The 13,106-nt window shown below is 52.9% G+C and overlaps 1 protein-coding gene across 8 annotated transcripts in view; it reads right to left on the minus strand.

The window, feature by feature from the left end:
* Nfkb1 (nuclear factor kappa B subunit 1) overlaps positions 1-13,106 on the minus strand; it is a 96,555-nt gene that overhangs the window by 13,016 nt on the left and 70,433 nt on the right. For all 8 annotated transcript variants that reach the window (XM_021245470.2, XM_021245471.2, XM_021245469.2 and 5 more), the window contains 8 exons: positions 11,801-11,959; positions 10,482-10,586; positions 8,585-8,676; positions 7,165-7,303; positions 4,549-4,710; positions 3,660-3,749; positions 2,638-2,811; positions 1,901-2,042 (listed from right to left, as the gene is read on the minus strand). In XM_021245470.2, the coding sequence (XP_021101129.1) occupies positions 1,901-2,042; positions 2,638-2,811; positions 3,660-3,749; positions 4,549-4,710; positions 7,165-7,303; positions 8,585-8,676; positions 10,482-10,586; positions 11,801-11,959 (1,063 nt within the window). The remainder of the gene's footprint in view (positions 1-1,900; positions 2,043-2,637; positions 2,812-3,659; positions 3,750-4,548; positions 4,711-7,164; positions 7,304-8,584; positions 8,677-10,481; positions 10,587-11,800; positions 11,960-13,106) is intronic.

Genomic DNA, 13,106 nt, shown 5'->3' on the forward strand with positions numbered 1-13,106 from the left:
TTCCCAGGCGGGGGCACTGTCCCCTGTCCCTGTGGCCCTGGACTGTGGGACCGAGCTCACAGGACAGTGGGACCAGAAGCTCAGAAATGCTGGGCGATAACAACTGTCCCTCTTGCCCTCCTGCTCTGAGCACTTATTATTAACTCGAACAACTCAGCTGTCACTAAAGCTGTGACTCTTGAGCGATTCTAGTTACCAGACTGCGCTAAGCATTCGGCACACATTGTCTTAGGCCCCGAGGAGCCAGGGAATCCTGTCCCCACTTGTGTTTGATGGAGCGACCCGAGGTGTGGGCCCTGCAGCTCCTGAGCAGAGGCGACTCGGGGTTTGCGCCGTCTTCACCCTGACTGTCCTGCACGAGGGACACAGGCACCGGCTCTGCACTGAGAGGATGAGGACTTCGATGACACCTGAGACTGTTTGGCCGCAGCTGGTGCAGGGGGGCCTCAGAAGGAACCGTGATTTCACTGCTTGGGAGCATTTTTACAAGAGCAGCTTCAGGGTTTCATTCCCGCCTTGTGAATCGGGACATGGGAAGGTGACTTCTGAGCAGCGTGATGTCTGACATAGACCTGAGGTGCGTGATCAGATGGAAGTCAGACCTCCGGGAGCCTGAGAACTTCAGAGCAGGGGGCGTCTCCTAGCAGAAGCTGCCCTCCTCCCCTGATGCCCACGCCCTTGGGGAACCTCCTCAGCCCAGAGACTTCACCTGCTCTCTTATTTCTTCTGCCTGAGGAATGACCACAGGACTCAGATTGTCACCCACAGGCAACGTGGACCTCGGGGGGAACCATCAGCCCGAGTGTGCCCCTCTGGTGCCCACCGGTGCCTGTGTTTGGGGTCCCATGAGGTGGCGGGAAGGCCCCTGTCAGCCTGTCTGGGTGTCCAGGTCTGACCGGATGTGCTTCCCCCTCCATGTACCCACTTGAGCCACAGCCTGGGTCCCCTGGACATTGGCACACTGCTAACATACGCATGCTCATCTTCCTGGGACGCATCGACTCCACGGCCCCCAGAACCGACACCGGAAACACTGCTGTCCCTCTGGGTTAACTGCTGTCCCTTGTGGGAACACACTGTAGATCGCCGCCTGGATTATTTAGCCCTAAATGCACCTTCTGCTGTTGGTGGCACCTACACAAGACCGGTGGTCTCACCATGTCCTTGGTTACACTGTGAGGACCGAGAACAAAGGTCTCTGCTTGCATCCCCAGGCTGGCTCTTTCCACGGCGTGGGCTTCCGTTTTTAACTTAGAACACAGCGCCAGGAGCTCAGTCACAGAAAAGGCCTGAACTGTGTGTGCTATTCTTGGAAGGTCATAGTTAAGCCTGGAATCCGAGGCCCCCGACCTTGTTACTTTTATGGGCCTTTGAGATGGCTTTAGAAGTCACAGTGAAAGGACAAAAAGACAGGGAGGTAGGTGGCTCTGCGGATGCACTCACGGCACTTGCTGGAGTGGGGTGTGGTGTGTGACTCTAAGAGAGCACTGATGTGATCGAAAATCTGGTGAATGCCGCTCCTGAGCACCATCCACCAGAAAGGCAGCTCCTAAAACACGACGCTGGGTCCTCACCCACCTTATTCACCAGATCTGGCACCGTGCGACTCCTGGCTCTTCCCAAAGTCAAAGTGGCCGCAAAAGGGAAATGTTTTGAATGGATTCAGGACATCAAGGGAGTCACCACAGCTCAACTAGAGACTCTCAGGAAAGAGGACTCCAGAGCTGCTGCTGAAAGTGGCCAGGACGACGGGACGAGCATCAGGGGTGACAGGGTACTGTGAGGGCGATTCATGGCACCGTGTCTTTTGCTTAAACAATGGCCGTATTTATCATGCATCCCTACGGCTTCCCACACTTCCGGCCCTGGGACGGCCCTTGCCCCCTGGGATCCCCCTTACCTGTCGCCGTTCTCATCCTGCACTGCAGTGAGATGGCGCTGGACGGCCAGCAGCATCTTCACGTCCCCCGTGACCGCGTAGTCAAAGAGGGCATTGGCGTGGCGCTTGGCGAGCTGCAGGGCCTTCTCCAGGAAGAGGTTGTCTAAAATGCAGGGGCCACAGTCACGGCAAGGTCACAGCCACAGCCCGGACCCCACACCTGGGGCAGAGCTCGGCCCTGACAGCAACAGCCTCGGGGGGATGCGCCTCCCGGCCTCGCTTTGCGTTCATGGGAAGCAGCACAATGAACACAGGTCACTGAGAACCAGTGCCAGGGACTGATCTAAAGCAGCCCGTCCACGCCTCTCGAGGGGAATTTCAGAAATGGATCACTGCCCACTATTTTAAGGGGAACAATCGGTCTCCAATCAATGGTAACTGGATATCGCCACGATTTTAAATAACTGATCTCTTGGTGTTCTGGTGCTTAAAGTTGTGAAATAGGAATTGTAGTGTCCAAGCCAAAAACAGAGTGGATGTGGAAATGCTCTGCTACCTGTGCCTGAGGAGGCGCCCATGGGCCCCCACCAACTCCAGCGCCCTTGCTCCCCACTCAGAGCGCGTGGGTTGTGGAAATCACTGCACTCAGCGGGCCTGGACAGGGCCAGACAGACAGGAAACTGCTTTCTGGACACAGCTTCTGTGAGTGGCACGGGCCCTCCCCACCCCCCAGGCAGCGCACCCCGAGCACTCCGCACCCGGAAACCTCGTCCCCTCGTCCTCTCTGCGCACGGCTCCGGTCAGCGGTGCCCTGTGGGTCCCGGGGCTGGGTGCACCTGCCTCCTCCTCGAGCTCTGGGGCTATAATCACCTCCCCATCTTCGCAGGCCTCACAGCCTGCAGGGTCATGGTCACATTCAGTGTTTACGGTTTCTGAGGGAAATGCAAAACATCAGCTGCTTCTCATCAAGCCTGCTAATTAAGTTAAAATGCGCTGTTGCAAGTAGGTCATGTAAGGGCAAGAGGAGAGTTTACTGCAGAGGGAGAATAAAAATATTAATTTATAATTCTTCTAAAACATTTCAGGTCATAACTAGCACACTTTGGGGTTTATTTATTTATTTTTGAGACAGGGTCTCACTATGTAGCCCAGGGTGGCCTTGAACTCATGGTGATCGTCCTGCCTCAGCCTCCCCAGTGCTGGGATTACAGGCCTGCACCACCATGCTTGGCTAGGGACTATATTAAATACTCACTTCTATACATTTTTAAACTACACTTCTAAAATTTAGGTGTCATTTATCTGTAAAGGAGGACAATGAAATAAAGCTCTTCTGTGTATGGGAGGGAAGTGAAATTTTTTAAATTCTTGAAAGCAGAGCAGTGATTTTTCCTTCATCCTAGTTAACAGGGGAAGCCGCAGAGACGTGGTCTCAATTTGCATTCCTCGGTGTGCACTTGGCAGTTTGCTGACTGTTTCCGGTCCAGCTATGTTGTCTGACCAGGCTTGTGGGCAGATCTGGTTCAAATCCCGGTTCTGCCACTGACTCTAGCGAGTACATGAGTGTTTCTGAGGGAGACCAAGCGTTCTCCTTACAGAGCAGTCACAGAGCCCATAGCGAGGGTCTCCTGTATGGAGACCTGCATGCTCTCCCGTACGGAATGAAATGTGGGCTGATTGCAGAATGAAAAGCAAAGTCAAATTTAAAAAAAAGGAAAAGATTGTAAAGATTGGAGTCAAGACACGTACAAGTCCCTGGCATTAAAAAGGAGCTACTCACCATGCTTCATGCCGGTGGTGGACTTCGTGGTCCCGGGGTGGAAGGCGACCCCGCCGTACGTGGGGAATCCATAGTGTGGGAAGCCGTACCCTGACATGGTAAGGAAAATAAATGTGGCCTCGGGGCAACTTTAGGCCAAGGTCTGCTGATCCTAGTGTGGGTCAGACACACTTGAGGGGACACAGGATGACCAGACGTCCACAACAGCAAGGCTAAACTGAGGCAAGTCAGGCTGACCCTCAACTCCCAGTGATCCTCCTGCCTCAGCCTCCCAAGTGCTGGGATCCCAGGTGTTCGCCACCACGCCCAGCTATACCAAAATACTCAGAGAGGTGTTTCCTGCATGACAGGCCTTGGATGGCTGTTTCTCTTCTTCCAGGGTTTGGGACCATCTGTGTCCCCTCCTCCCCCTCCGGGTCCATGTCCCAGGACCTCTGGGGATGTGTGCAACTGCAAGCGTATGGAGCTCTTCATGCTGTACATTTTCTCCTATACTGCACACACACAACTACGATAGTTTGATTTGTAAATCAGGCAGTGAGAGCTCTGACTAATAATAAAACAGAACAATTATAATAAAACACTGTAACAAGACTCTTGTTACTGTGGTCCCTCCCTCTACGGCGTCAAGGCCAGCACGGTGGAGTTGACCACAGTAACTGAAGCCACAGAAAGTGAAACTGGAGAAGGGGCGGCTACGGTATTGTGAAATGAACACGCACTTCTCTGAAAGACAAAAGTACATTTGTAGGGAGGCTTTCATGGGACTGAGACCTCCTATTTGGTGATATTGCAGCCACTGCACCCACGGGGTTGCCCGGAGATCCCAGGCCGGAGAAGAGGCCCCGCCCACCCGGAAACGCTGCGCAGGCAGCAGCCTCTCTGGTACCTGGTCCGGCATTGCCAGGGGCCCCTGCTCCGCCACCGCCGCCACCGCCGCCACCGCCGCCGAACATGCCCCCGCCTCCTGCGCCTGCGCCGCCACCGCCGCCGAAGCTGTCCGAGAAGTTGGGCATCAGCTTCTGCCGCTTCCTCTGCACTTCCTCTTTGTCTGCGCGCACAGCAAGGGAAACGGGAAGAAAGATGGATTCATTTACAGCAGCCGCCACACACAGGCTATGATTCTCAGGGTATTTTACATCAAACGGGAAACAGAAAGCACGCGAGGAGGAAGAGAGACCATGTCTACTCCAATGGGCCGAGAGCTCCCCAGGCCAAGGTGGATGTAGTACAACGAGGTCAGGCTGAGATGAAGCACAGAAAGGGTAAGTGGCATTCGGTCACACAAAATCCTCTTCCTAATTGGCCAACATTTTCTGTGCATCCACAGGGAGATACATGCAGGAACAAAGAGAATCACGACACAGTGTCCGCTGGTGAGGACAGGTGGCCGGAAGAGCCTGGCAGGACAGCTGTCATGGTAACAGGGTAGAGGTGAGGTGCTGATTCATGGACAGGAGGAGGAGCCAGAGGACAGGAAGTGGAGGAGAAAGGGCCCAGTGGTGATGGGCTCAGCAGAGGTGAGTGTGGGAGTTCCTGGGTGGTGACCATGGGGCCACCCTGGGGTACAAGGCTTCCATGCTGCACTAGGAGAGCTCCCGACTGTCCCTGGACACCGGAGTGGCATGCATAGGTGGTCACCTGCCCTCAGGACCTGCTAACAAGTTGGTGCCGGGTAGGATGGCACTGACAGCTGGTGCTGGCCATGTGGTCCATAACGGTCTCCGAGATGGTGGAGATGTGTGGACCCCAGACCCCTGAATAGATGGACCTGTTGCCCTGTGTCCTGTCTGAGTTCTGTCACTGCCTCTGTGGTCTGCTGCCTGTTCCTACTTCTCTCTGTTTCCCTTTATTTCTGTTCTATGATTTTCCTACCCTGTGTTTCATTTTCTCCCTTCCCTCCTCTGTGTGATTGTTTTTTTTTTTTTTTTGGTACTGGGGATCGAATTCGGGTCCTTGCGCATGTGAGGCAGGCAGCAGAACCACTGAGCTAAATCCCTGGCCCCTCCCTTCCCTCTTCTGGGTGTTTACATTAAACAGTCAACATGGTATTCGTATTTCAGTCAGGGGCCCAAAGCTTAACAACTGTCCTGTTTCTGATTCTTCAGTGTCCATTTTTGTCATTGCGTTCAGAAAGATCCTGTCTTGTTTCTAACCCCGTGGTGGTGCGGGTCAGCCTGGGGCTGAAGAGAGGGCTGTCGGGTGACCAGATGTGGAACATTTCCCCACCAGTTACACCATGGTTAATCAACAGCCAAGCTCATTGCGCATATAACAGTTGTTCTCCCATAGAATCTCAGTTCACTATAGAAATAGGAATCACAGCTGGGTGCGGTGGTGCACGCCTGCCATCCGAGCACTGTGGGAGGCCGAGGGAGGAGGATCCTAAGTAGCAGCCCAGGGTGGGCAACTTAGTGACACCCTCTCTCAAAGTAAAAACTAAAAAGGGCTGGGGATGTAGCTCGGTGTGAGGCTTGGGCACCCACAAGACCTCAGGCACCTCGAAGGGGGAAGTGAGAGGAGGTGGGAAAGGCTGGGAAGGGCCGGGCAGCTGCCCACGCCCACCAGCACCCAGGGGCCGCACACTGGGGCTTCCAGGAGACGCAGGCAGAGGGGTGGGCACACCCACACCTGACCTGGCTGTGGGGAGGTCATGCCCAGGAGGACACACGGCTCTCAGGAGCATCTTCCGATGCTTCTGCCCAACAGGGATCCCCTAAGGCAGGGGCTGCTGCAGGTGACACCCAAGGCCAGGCACAGAAGCAGCTGCTATGGCAAAGCACAGTTCTATCCTGGGCTCCTCGGGGTCAGTGGGCTTGGATAAGGAGACACCTTGAAGCACTGATCCACTTGGCGCCCGCTGTGTCTCAGCTGATTCTCCCCCAGCCCTCTCCAGTCTGCTCTGGCCTCTACGGGGCCCCTGGGAGCCACAGGACTTTCCCACAGGAGCGAGATGTGGCCTGCTGTGCTTTACACCATGCTCCTCTCTGCCCCGTCCCGCTCTTCCTCCCTGTTCTGTGGGGCAATTGCATCACAGCTTCCTGCTCTGGGAAGTGACCTCAGCCCCTCCAGGGCCCGCGTGAAACCCCAGCTGCCGTGCTCGCCCTCCAAGCCCTGCTTGGCCTCCCCTCCACCTGGGGCTGCATCACGAGGTCACCAGTGACACCAGCGGGACATTGCTGACTGCCAGGCTCTTTGCCTAAGCAGTGACCCTTAGGCTTCATCTCCACTGCCTGACCCCAAATCACTCAGGAAACCCTAGATTTTCAAATTCAAAGACAAGTTCTCCAGGGTCTGAATCTCATACAAGTTTAGTGGAGATAACATTATTTGTAGAGGCCTGAACTAATTCCATGACCTCAGATTAATGTATTACTGTCTCTCCTCTAAAAATCCAGGCCATTGATCGGCCAGTTCCCGGGAAGCTGTCCAGGAGGTGACGAGTGGACCTTGAATCAGCGCAGCATCTCAGCAGACCAAGTGCAGGACCCTCAGCCACCGTTACCTTTGATTTCGGGGTAGTAGAGGAAAGGCTTAGGCTCGCTGGTTTCCAAATCCGACTTCCTCCGAAGCTGGACAAACACAGAAGCCGGCTTGGTGATGTTGATGTCTTTATACTTCGGGGTTTTGAAGACGATGGCAAACTGCAGGACACAAGGAAACACATGTTGGTGTTGGGTTGTGGCGTTTTTGGGAGAAATGCTTCACATTCTCTGTTTTTATTTAAACCCAGTGTTTAAAGTGTGCTCTGAGAACGCAGCACCCTAAGGACGTTCCCAGCTCAGTATTCTACACCTGCACGCTTCTGTGACACCACCGCTGTGGAGGTGAAACACACTGTGCCCGTGGACCCCGCGTCTCCCTTGCTTCATTCGCCAGATATTTCAGTTGTCAGCCAGTTGCAATGACCACACATACAACGTTCACTGCATATGCTTATTTCTCCTCTTTCAAATCAGCCTCACAAGCCTCCAAGACCACTTCTAGCAACGTCAGAAAGGCTGGGTACTTGCTTTCCTAGCCAAGGAGGAGAACAAGGGCTATTTCATCCCTGTGGTGCTGGGATACTTAGGCAATTCACCATTTGTTAGTTTGGTTTATATTTTACTACGTAACAGGAGTCTAGATTTGGTAAACTACACAAAAGGAACACAGAATGGTGTACACGGATAACTGTCCTTGCCCCCACTGCCCCGAATCCACCAACCCCTAAGCCTGGCAGCCCCAGCCTCATGGACTCTGTCTTTCGTTTGCTACATCCCCCTCTGGTTTCTCTGTGAACAAGGTATCATTTTACACTCACGCTGTTCTATAACTATCTTTTAAACGGTAATGTTGTACCTTTGCGGTCTCCCTCCGTGAGTTCAGAGTATTCGTTCTTTTTAATAACTGCATGGTATCTTAGAAATGCCATGATTTACCGAACTGTTGCTTATTGATCAGCATTTGAATTGTTCTCAGTTTTTTATGAAAACAGTGTTTCTCAATCATTCGTAAGAGGGAGAGAGTCATCGTGAAGGGGAAGGCTCAGCATTTTTGTCTCCTGGTCATACCATGGGCTGTCACTGGGGAGTCCTAGTTCATCATAGAAGCCCCCTCCTTTCTATACTTTCCAGGGCAATACTGTCTCACAGGCCTTGCACAACACTTCAACAGAACACCTAGCAGGCTTTCATGGAAAGGCACCGCCCTGGGACAGAGAACCAGGCCCCAGATGAAATGTCCCACCTCAGCCCCATGGTCCAGGGAGAACTGGCCTGCAGTTCTACGGTGGGACAGATTTCTAGATGGCTTGAGAGTCTCAAAAATAGTACAGTTTGATGGATGCTGGGTCAGCACTTCTGATGTTTTTGGTTGTCATATACAGAAAACAGGGACTGAATTTCAGCAAGGTGAAATGTAAAAGATGATGATGATCCTCTTACTTGTCTGTGAACATCTGTGGGGGAAAAGTCTCCAAATCCTTCCCAAATGCCTCCGTTTTCCTCCTCTTCATAGAACCGAATCTGGATGTCATCTGCAAAGTCACAAGCAGGCATGTCACTTCACAGTGTGACAGGATGTAAAGACAGGCTGGAGAGCCAGGGTGGCGCAGGGTTCTACCTACCAGACACTCCCGTTTCTTGAAAATAATTAGTGTAGTAGATTTAACATTTACAACTTATACAAACACGTTTTTAAAAAATTCCTCACCACAGGGATAGGCCGTTAAGTTTCACTTCCTGTGGCAGAATCTTAGGGTTAACTGGTCGACCTGACCTTTCTCTTGTTCAGTTTTGAACCTGGCCCCCTCTCACTCCTGAGAGACAGAGGCACCGGGAGGAGTATCAGAGCCCCAGATGAGGGGCACCCCACTATATAGCTGCACACAGCAGTTAGCTCCCATGGAGCTTACAGATACTGTTCCAACCGCTTTCTATGTAAATATCAATTAATTTAATCCTCACCATGACCCTGGGAGGTGGGTGTTCTATTATCCTCACTTTGTGGAAGGGAAACTGGGGTCTGAAGAGTTTCTTAAGTAACTTATCCAGGTCTGAACAGCCAGCGAGAGGAGAAGCAAGGATTTAAACACAGACACCAGGTTTCAGAGCCCGAGCATTTGCACACTCTACCCCGCTGCTCCCATAATCTTTCCTTAGCCCCCATTGAATAAGCGGTCAAAATACCCAGGTGGTCAGTTCACTTGGGATCCAAGTGTTCTTTATTTCTGCAGAACTAGGGTTGTGTAACTCAGGTTGGCAACCCCCTGGCTTCACTTCTCGTTTCACAGGAAAGACACACCTCTGCCTGATGAAGTGACACACATACTTCCATTTTAGGGGAGGGTTAGACAAGCGTGCCACCATCTCCTGGTCCATTCCTTCACCTGCAGGTTGGACTCAGTTTTTCAGATTCTTTAAGCTAAGGACACAACTTCCCTGCTAGGCCAGCAGTAATGACGATTAATGCAAACAAAAGCAACTCAGCCCAGAAATGAGTACTACTCAGGAGGGTGGGCAGGAGGAAGGCCGAGAGCAGTGCAGGCAGAGTCAGAGGTCACATTGTTCAGAGAAGAGAGCATGTTCACTTTCCAACCTCATCCCACTGTTCCCTGACTTCCTGTCTCAGAGCGTGGATCCTCTGCTGAGAGTTATTTTACAGCTGTGCTACCTTTACTGAAGGCCGATTTCCAGTTCCGAATCTGCTTCATTTGAAAATTGCCTACTTTGCGGTAAACAGATGTTTATTATACTGCACATTTATCATCTTATTTTTAAAAAAGAGTGAAGGTTGAGAAAGTAACACATAATCTCCGTTTTCACTAATTTGTTGATCTTCTAATGGCTCTATGAGAATGAGGGCCAACAACCTTGTCTAAAATGACCCTGGAGGAGGAACGTGCTCTGAGAGCATCCTGTCCTCAACTCTTTCTCCACTGGCCTCCCAGTGACCGTGGAAGCAGCCGGAGAAGCTCTCTCAGTGCCTCGAGAGAGGACCACAGAGTGCACAGAATCAGCAGCTTTACACGACGGACGTAAGGCTTGTCACCGATTCTGTGTGCGCGTGCACCAAGCACCGGCGGTTATCCATTCACTTTAGTTCAACAGAGCACAGAAAACAAAACGGAAGGTTTAGAAACACAGGTGATCGCTAGTTAACAATTATCACTGTTTTCTCATCTCTCTATTTCTGTAGGAAATTTAAGATGGATCATACAGTTGGGGTTGTACAAAATGACAGACAGTTGACACCTGGAGAAGGTGCTGGTGGCGGAAGGGCCGCCGAGCAGTGACCCAGAGACCACTGGAGTCGGACTCCACGTCCAGTCAGTGTCCTTACCTTTCTGCACCTTGTCACACAGGAGGTAAATCTCCTCCCCGCCAGTCACGCAGCCGGCAGTCCGGTCCATCCTCACGATTTTCAAGTTGGATGCATTGGGGGCCTCTGTTCAAAGGGGAAAACAGCACACATCCAGGTCCAGGTCTGTCCCCAGCCTCCCGCTGATTCCTGGGGGCCCCGCCGGCATGCCCTCCCCACCCCGGTCCGAGCACATGCTGTGTCCCGTGCTTTAGCCGAGACACAAATGTCACAAAAATGTTCCCAAGGTCCTTAGCTCGCTCACAGTAATCCAGCCACACGGTATCACCCAGACAGGTGAGGAACAGTGAGGTGGAAGAAACCATTGCATCTGTTTCTCCCTCTAACCAGAGAGAGGGACTGACACAGAGAGCAAGAGCATCCCTGATGTCTCAGGAACCGAGCCAGTGGGTTTCTAGAATTGCAGTGAGGTCAAAAATTTAACCCCAAACCCATTCCCATGCTAACTCTGTACCATCTAGAAGAGTCCTAAACAATTTAGGAGAAGCACCATGTTGTGAAACTATGTACTGGTTTTTATTGTACAAAGAAAATGGAGATGTTTTATTTCTTTTGCCCAAACTAAATCAGGATTTGTGTGGTTAAGGGCTAAAAGTTTCATGTGGAAATAGTATCACGCTTCTTTTTTCTACTCCAACAGCTGCAGTTGAAGGCGATCTGTGGTGGATGGGTCAGCATCATTTTATAAACCTTTCTCTTCCCTTCAAACTTGTTTAAAGAAATCCATTAGCTGTGCTGCTAGAAGCCTAGAGTAATCTACTTACCCCAAATTCTATAAAGTATTCAGTGAGCCCAAATACTACACATGCAGGCTTTCTGGAAACACCTGTGAATAAATGCCATGCATACCAGGAATGCTGCATGGTCAATGATAAACTAGGGTAAACTCTGAGGAAGGTCTAGGAACTGTTCTCGGAGAGGAATTGCAAGTCCTACACCACGTGTTCAGGTAGCCTGAACTTCCTGTCTTGTAAGGCGATCCCACTGATGCCACGTGGGAACGAGCGTAAGAATACAGTTTCCCTTCATCAGCCTCCCTGCAGGGTCCCCAAGAAAAACACTGAGAAACCTGTCCCGCCCAAGGCGCCGATCCTTCCTCACGGGGATGTGTTCAGGAGGCAGAGGTTTGGAGCTGCAGTGAGATGCCAGGACTCACCCGAGGAAGGAGAGCTACATTTCTGGAGTCTGTCTTAACAGTGTCTGACCCGGCGCCCCCAGACCTTTCAGGCTAGACCGCCGCGTTCCCATCCTGCAGGCACGGAGGGCGCCTGGGCACTCACTGCTGTCGTAGATGGCGTCGGACACCACGGGCTCCAGGCGGCGTGTGAAGCTGCCGGTGCTGTCGGGCAGGAAGGCGGTGAACATGAGCCGCACCACGCTCAGGTCCATCTCCTTGGTCTGCTGCAGGGCCGCCTGGCGGATCAGCTCCTTCTCCCGGTCTGCGGCAGCCGTGCCCGGGGGGCGGGGAGGCGGGCATTTAATGTGCACATTTGTATCAACTTAAAAACCCACTCCTGCTCTTCTGAACTTTTGTATTGGTGCTAAGATTTTTTTAAAAAAATCATTCCCTTGATGTCAGCCACAATTCAAGGTATCCAAGGACGGTATCTTGCATTTTTCTGGATTGTGTAAAAACTGTGCGTGAGTATCTGCCTGCCTCCTCTGTCCCCCGACAGTGAGTTATTAAGGCCAGAGGACGCGACGTGGCCGGTAGAGCAGCCACCACGTATCAGCGACACTGAAGGTGTGAGAAGTGCCCACGCCCGGAGCACAACCCCGGGTCCCCCACGGTGCCCGACAGGGCTCAAGGTGGACTTGGAAGGCCCTAAGTGGCCCAGCCACATTAGACTCCGTCCCTCCCGGGGTTTCTCAGGCTAGTGGACAGGGTCCTGGTGAGTTTCTGCAGCCTAAACAGTCACATTTCAAGTGCTGAGTCCTGGCGGGGACACCAGGGCCAGTGACGGGGTCTGCAGCAGGAGGAGTCCCCTCCAAGTGGGGCAGGGATGGTGGAGTTTGCCTGCGTGGAGGGGAATAGGAAGTGTGCGGGACTGGGAGAGGGAAATTGGGGTGCTTCTGGGGGACACGGACCAGAGATGCAGCCTGGGGCCAGCTCCTGGGAGGCCCAGTGCCAGCTGCAGAACTGGGTTTGGTAGGGAATGGGGACCTCTGGCCATGGTGAGATGCAGGTTCGGGAAGATCCACCCAGCCCCAGGGTGGAGACCGGACTGGAAGTAGGAGGAGATGACAACAACCGAAGCAATGGGTGAGCAGGGCCGGGGTGAGGGAGTGGCTGGGCCAGGGCCTGGGGCCGGAGGACGGGAGACAGGACAGGACATCGCGAGGGCCTGCGGTGCTCAGTGGGAGCGGGACCCTGGGCTTGGGTTCGGACTGTGTGCGGAGGGGAGGGCGAATGTGAAAGCAGAAACGGGGTGCAAGGAGCAAGTGAGGGGGAGGCACAAGGGCAGCACGCATCTGTGTTCATGACGCGGCCACCTGGAGAGCCCTGAGAGGCTCCTGTTCCCCTCTTGGGACCAACGACGCCAGGGGTAACCAGGTGGGAAGGGAGGCTGGACAGGTGTGACTACA

This window comes from Heterocephalus glaber, unplaced genomic scaffold (genome assembly GCF_053883595.1).
Source record: "Heterocephalus glaber isolate CG9 unplaced genomic scaffold, H.glaber_assembly_v1.0 deba00001688, whole genome shotgun sequence".
NCBI lineage: Eukaryota > Metazoa > Chordata > Mammalia > Rodentia > Bathyergidae > Heterocephalus > Heterocephalus glaber.